This window comes from Buceros rhinoceros, unplaced genomic scaffold (assembly GCF_000710305.1).
Source record: "Buceros rhinoceros silvestris isolate BGI_N320 unplaced genomic scaffold, ASM71030v1 scaffold41916, whole genome shotgun sequence".
Taxonomy (NCBI): domain Eukaryota; kingdom Metazoa; phylum Chordata; class Aves; order Bucerotiformes; family Bucerotidae; genus Buceros; species Buceros rhinoceros.
This window is the reverse complement of record NW_010418878.1, coordinates 1-6205: the sequence shown is the minus strand read 5'-3', so window position 1 is coordinate 6205 and position 6205 is coordinate 1. Positions and strand designations below refer to the sequence as shown.

Here is a 6205-nt window from a genome sequence, read left to right as displayed (position 1 = left end):
GGTGCTCTTTGGGCTTCTTTGGCTTGCTGCGTATACGATGAGTTTCCTTCTGTTCTTGTACCTCTCTGGCTAAGAAAGAAATCCTTGGATAAGTCATCTTTTTTCTTTTCCCTCTCTACCTTGGGCTTAGGCCATGTATTTTGAAGGGGAGTTGTTGTGTCGCTTGGTCTGCCCTAGTTAGTTTTCTTTTCCTGCTGTGATTTGTGGGTTACGTGCACATCAGAGAGGATGTAATCTAATCCCGTTCCTGCTTATGAGTACATTCTTTCAAAAAATAATTGGCTTGGTCGAGTTAATGTATTGCGTTGCATATTTGATATGGTCACGTTAACATTTAACATGTTTGCATGCTAATGATGCAGGAGAATTGGGCGTGGGTGAGTTGTGCTGCTTTCTGGGTAGCTTCTTTCTACAGAAAAAAGTTCAGGCTCCTACTGGAGCAGAGAGATTAGTGCTTTTGTTTTTTGTTCCTTTTTTTTTTTTCTTTTTCAGCATCGTGGGGAGAGTTTCAGTGGTGCTTGTGCCTTAGCTAAAGTAGGTTTAAAACCTAAGATACTCTTCTGCATCTCCAACGCGTAGACACGTGACACTGCATTTCTGAGTAAAGTTGGTTAGAAAATACTGGATGCTCAAGCATTTGTAACAAAGCAGATTGCTTTCTCTGTGGGTAGCTGTTATTGTCTGTTTGAAGCATATACTGGACAACGTACCGGTTGCATATCGGTACGACAAGTCTCTCTTCACGTGAGCATCTCCCGTGTCTCCCCCTCATTCAGCCCAGTTGTTGTAACGCATCTCGCGTCACTGCTGGGAGGAAGGCGTTGTCTGAATTTTACAGCTGGGAAGAGAGAGACAGAGAAAGGTGAAGTGGCTTTTCTGAAGTGACACTGGAACTCTCTTCTCCGAATTAAATCCCAGGGTGGATTCACGCTTTTCTGTAGATGACCTGCATGCCTCTGGTAGGTATTGCATGAGCTCAGCCATGTGTTCAGTGATTACTGTCCCCTCATTTTTAGAGTCGACCTGGTGGTTCACTCCTTGAAGGACCTGCCAACTTCTCTTCCTCCTGGCTTTACCATCGGAGCTGTCTGCAAGTAAGTGTGGGTGAGAGGCATGATTCCCTGAGGGACTTGGCATTGTACGCTGTTGGTAATGGTAGGAAAGCAACAGCAGCTTAGGCTCTCTTAGGTGTTCAAAGTTTGAGCACCCTGTGATTAACCTCTGAAACAGTGGATACACTAGAGCTGTCCTAGTGTTCCGCAGCCAGCGGGTTTGCTGGAAAAATCTTGCTTTGATGATGATGATGGGGTATTCTGGAGCCAGAGGCAGTTCCTCTGGGGACCGGTCGCAGAACTGTTAGGCTTAACAGCCTTCCCTTAAATGATGTGTCAGCCATTCTGTGCTTGCGTTAATTTGCAGAAGGGAAAACCCACTTGATGCTGTGGTCTTTCATCCCAAAAACTGTGGGAAAACACTGAGCCTCCTTCCTGAAAAGAGGTGAGTGGGGAGATGAAGGGGAAGACAGTCAGGAGTAAAAGTGGAAGAGGGGACTTGGCTGATACTTCCCAATGGCAAGCCAAGGAGCTCCATGCTTTATCCTGTAGTGGTTTTACACTGCCTTCCGATAGCTTTCATAGACGTTACACTGAACCCGCTTGCTGAAAAGAGCAATGCTGTCTCATGGAGACCTCACAGAACAGTTTTATTTCTTCGAAGGAGCTTGGCAGGTTCTTGGATCTTCATTTCAATTAAGAAAAAGAAAAGAAAAAAGTTGTCGTTCATTTCCTTGAAAATTCTGACATATCTCTGGCTGGAGGTGAACGCAGGAGTGTTCTTGATTTCATCAATTTTATTCTCCCCACAGTGTGATTGGAACCAGTTCTCTTCGGAGAGCAGCCCAGCTCAAAAAGAAGTTCCCTCAATTAGAATTCAGGGATATTGTATCCTTTCCTGGCAAAACGTGGGAGCTGGGTAAAGCTGCAAACAGGAAAATGTAGCTTAATGCGAAATCTAGATTCAAGGCTGATTTATTTATACCACCTGATCTACAGGAACAAACTGCTTCCTCAAATGCTGCCCCTCACTAACTGCTCTGAGAGGGGTGTATGCCTGCCATAGCCCACCCTGACCTCTGCTTCCTCACGAGGCTGTAAAGCAGGGGCCAGCCTTAAGCCTAGCTGAGGTTCAGGATGCTAATGAATTTTAAGGAATGTTTGAAAACCTGTGTGACGCGTGCCTACACGTGTTCGGTGCTGCGGCACGGCCAGATGTCGGTTGGTTCCCAATAACCCCGGAGGCGATTTGGCCCCTCGTTCTGATGTAGGCTGCTGAACTAGTAGAAGGCACTGTTTCTTCAGTCCTAGTAATCTAGTCCTTTGCTATGCAAAGGGAGTCGGTGTCAGGTGTTAATAATGTACCTAAATGACACACATATGTTTTGAAAGTTGGTGCTGGCACTCATATTCTACAAATATCCTATTTGTAGAAATCCTATTTGAAGAGACCATCATCTGTACTGAACGTTTTTCTCAGGGCGGTACTTGATTGATTCTCGTTGGAAGGCTGTTGCGTTCCGTACATTCCATAAGCGCTCGAGCAAATGTTAGGTGGTCGTAGGACTGTTTGCCTGCTGTTTTCTATGCTTGCTCAATCGCTTCTACAGAGAGGGAATTTAAATACCCGCTTAAAGAAGCTCGATGAGAAGGAAGACTTCAGCGCTATCATCCTGGCAGCTGCCGGGCTGAAGAGAATGGGCTGGGAGAATCGCATCGGCCAGGTGAGAAGCAGCAAAGCAGAAAACTGCCTTCTCCGCCGAACTGTCAGCTGCTCGCCTCTGAGACCAGCGCCTGTTCTGTGAGAGAGGAGCACGTGGTCTGATGGATCCCTTGCCACCTTTGCTTGTGTTTTGATGCACTTCAGGGAGAATTTTTTTTTGTTGTTGGTTGGTTGGTTGATGGGTTTTGGTTTCTTCATACAGAGATTTATACTGCTCAGCTTTCCGTGGTGCAGTAACGTTTGTAATCGATCACCTCCCAGCATTTCACAGTGCAGTGCAGCAGCGTGCATGCCTAAGATTTTTCTGATTGGCAATTCATGAATTGTTGCAGTCCAGGTGAAGGGAACTGCATTATCTTTTGCTTTAGGGGTGGAAGCACTGATCACGGGAAGGGGGAGGCGGTATTTCTTTGGTCGGGCACAAAATAAGTTGACGTTAAGAGGTGAGCATAGAATTTGGCTTTCGCTTCCTGTATTCTGCACAGTGCCACTTGAGTTACTCTGATTTTACTTTCTTCCAGCTCCTGAGCCCTGAAGATTGTCTGTATGCTGTTGGACAGGTACGTTACGCCCTTCATATTTGAAGCTGTACTGCGTGTGGAAAGCCAGCAGCGGTGTGACTTGTCGGAGCGGTTAATGGTGCCGAATGCTGCGTGTGCAGCGTTTGCCACAGAATTAACCAGTCTCTTTTGCTGGCCGTTACACTGTTTTAGGCACAGCTTGTGGGAGGAATGGTAGTCACCTCTGTTAGCTGGGGCGGCAGGAGCTGATTTCCATTGATAATGGAACAACAGTAGATGGTAAAGGTAACGTGTGGCACAGCTACACTGGGGTGACGCAGCAGATACGGGGCAGGCTTGGGCAGGGTCAGTGTTGCCCTCTACCAGAAGTTTGTTTCTGTTGGGGTCTAACATCGCTCCCTTAGTGAAACGCATTCGAGCCTCTGAGTTCTGTCTCCTGACCAATGCTGAGGGCACACGGAGATGCACAAAGTTGAGGCATTACGATGACTATTATGTCACGTGTTTCTTCTTCTTGTAGGGTGCTTTAGCAGTGGAAGTTCGTGCCAAAGACCAAGAGATACTGGATATGGTATCTGCGCTGCATGATGCAGACACCGTGTTGTGCTGCATCGCAGAGAGAGCCTTCATGAAACGTTTGGTAGGTGTGGCACCCTGGCTCCACTGCCTGCAGCAGCAAATACTGCTCTGCTCATTGACCTGACGCCATTCTGCTTTCCGTTAAGCTTTCCTAAAACTGTGAAGTAGAGATTGCTCAGAATCGAGAAGGGCCTGAAGGGGATTGTGTGCAGCCTGAACTTTTCTAGGCCTCTTCTTTGAGGGGGTTGGGTAGGACCCTCACTATCTGCTGCTTTCTATTTTAGGAAGGGGGATGTAGCGTCCCTGTCGCTGTCAACACCATGCTGAAAGATGGCCAGGTGAGGAGCACTTTGTATTGGTGTGGGACTATTTCTGAACACCTCTTCCAGTGCGTGCATGTTCCCTGATCCTTCCCTGAAGTAACTCCAGCAGATACCTTTATGACCAGCTAGGGCAGACAGGCTCCTGACTCGAGCTGTGGGACTGTGGGAACGGGTCTGCCTGCTAGAGCTCAGTCTTCTAGGAAATGCCCTTATTTAATAAGCACCAGACTCTCCACCCCCTACCCCGGCCTTCTTTAAAAGTAGCATTGCCCTGAGGTCTGAAAGTCCTGCTTCTGACCCCAGAAAATCTGTGTTTTCACACGTCGGAGTGGGATTGGGGAGGTGGGAAGCTATGAAGAAGTCCAGCGTTTTTCTTGGGAAGTCGTATCTCCCATAGCAGGGATTACTTCTGCAGTTGTGTTGTGCGGGTCACACTGCACTGCAGAACCCTTCCCCTCCAGACTTAGTCGTGTATGTGATATAGTTTGTTGTTTTTTTTTTAAAGGGAGTTGGCTTTCTCTTTGTTAAGGAGCTGTCAACCCCTTCTGTCTTTCCCAGTTGTATTTGACAGGAGCAGTCTACAGTTTGGATGGATCCGATAGCCTGAAGGAGACTATGCAGACCAGCGTTCACTATCCCCAGCAGGTACGTGAACCGCCGTGCCTTCCAAATCCAGACCTGAAGCTGCATAACAGCAGACCATGCGAAATCTGTGACTTTCGGTCTGTTCCTTGGAACGGCGTGCTGTTCTCAGGGCTGCTCGGACCATGGAGTTGGGCCTGTTTCCGAGCGGCTTAAACTATACATTGCCTGCTCCTTACCTTGAGGTGTTCATATTTGCAGAATGAAGAAGGACCAAACGACGATGTGCAGCATGTCGGCATCACAGCCAAGAACGTCCCCGGTCGAGCCCAGGAAGCTGCAGAGAACCTCGGTGTTGAACTAGCTAGTTTACTTCTGAGCAAGGGAGCTAAGCATATCCTTAGTGTGGCAAGGCAGCTCAACGATGCCAGCTAAACCTGTGGCGCGGTCAGCGTGACTACTGCAACTCGAGCAAGTCTTTGTCACTATGCTGTCGCCCTCCTTTGGAGGAAGGGATTTATTTAAACGTTCACACCGGTCTTACCTGATGTTTGGGCACCAAAACTTGAAATACTAAGCTAACTAACTTCAGTAGTATACACCGTTCACGGTTTTCATCCCTCTCTGCATTTCTCTAAATTGCAAAGTGTACCTGGGAAGCTTTTTCAAGAAATTTTGTAGCTAGGAAGTTTAAAAAAGAAAAAAACTCCAAACCTGTAAAAAAAAAAAAAAAAACACAAACCTGTAGGCGTTCTATTCCATCTGTGAACAAGGCACTCCTTACAGGTTATGATCAGACTCAACAGTGACAGTATGGAAGTGTTGTACTGTGCTGACAATATTCCTTACTATTATTTGGGCCTGTTCTCCCTTCAGAGTGCTGGAGAAGGAAGGCTGCCAGTATACCCCATTCCTTACAGCAAAGTAGCAGAGGTGCTGTGTTCATCAGGGGCCTCTGTTAAGGAGTTAAGTACGCAGTTCCCAGATGCAAATTTGCCAAGTGGCCAGTAATAAATTCGGAAGTGAGTGGACAGCCAGTCTAATTTCCCTTGTATTTGTCTGCAAGAGTAATTTGAGACATTTGTCTACACTAACCACTCAACACAGAGCTAGAGAAGCCCAGCTTTGGGTGTTTGTGCCTTTCTCCAGGAACCCCTTCCTTTTAGTGTGGGGCCTTGTGCTCACTGCTGGGTCACCATCCTTTGTGGAGCTCATGTGTAACAGTGCCTTGTAGAAACACTGAAACGGCACCTTACTGTGATCCCGTTTTGGAAAAAAACGTTGTTTATTCTCTATGCAATGTCCACTGAATGTAACAGATGATAAATACAGTTAAATTATAAGCACCCCGGTGTGAGTCTTTTAGGAGCAGTTCTGTTCACAGCATGAGTGGACATGAGGGGCCAGCTCCTCGCTGCCACTTCA

At 47.1% G+C, this 6205-nt stretch overlaps 1 protein-coding gene across 1 annotated transcript in view; it reads left to right on the top strand.

The window, feature by feature from the left end:
- HMBS (hydroxymethylbilane synthase) overlaps window positions 1–5374 on the top strand; it is a 6696-nt gene extending 1322 nt beyond the window's left edge. The window contains exons 4-12 of the mRNA XM_010138696.1: window positions 1017–1094; window positions 1420–1497; window positions 1865–1940; window positions 2663–2776; window positions 3297–3335; window positions 3817–3936; window positions 4160–4213; window positions 4757–4843; window positions 5042–5374. Coding sequence (XP_010136998.1) covers window positions 1017–1094; window positions 1420–1497; window positions 1865–1940; window positions 2663–2776; window positions 3297–3335; window positions 3817–3936; window positions 4160–4213; window positions 4757–4843; window positions 5042–5215 — 820 coding nt within the window. The 3' untranslated portion in view covers window positions 5216–5374. The remainder of the gene's footprint in view (window positions 1–1016; window positions 1095–1419; window positions 1498–1864; window positions 1941–2662; window positions 2777–3296; window positions 3336–3816; window positions 3937–4159; window positions 4214–4756; window positions 4844–5041) is intronic.
- The last annotated feature ends 831 nt before the right edge of the window (window positions 5375–6205 follow it).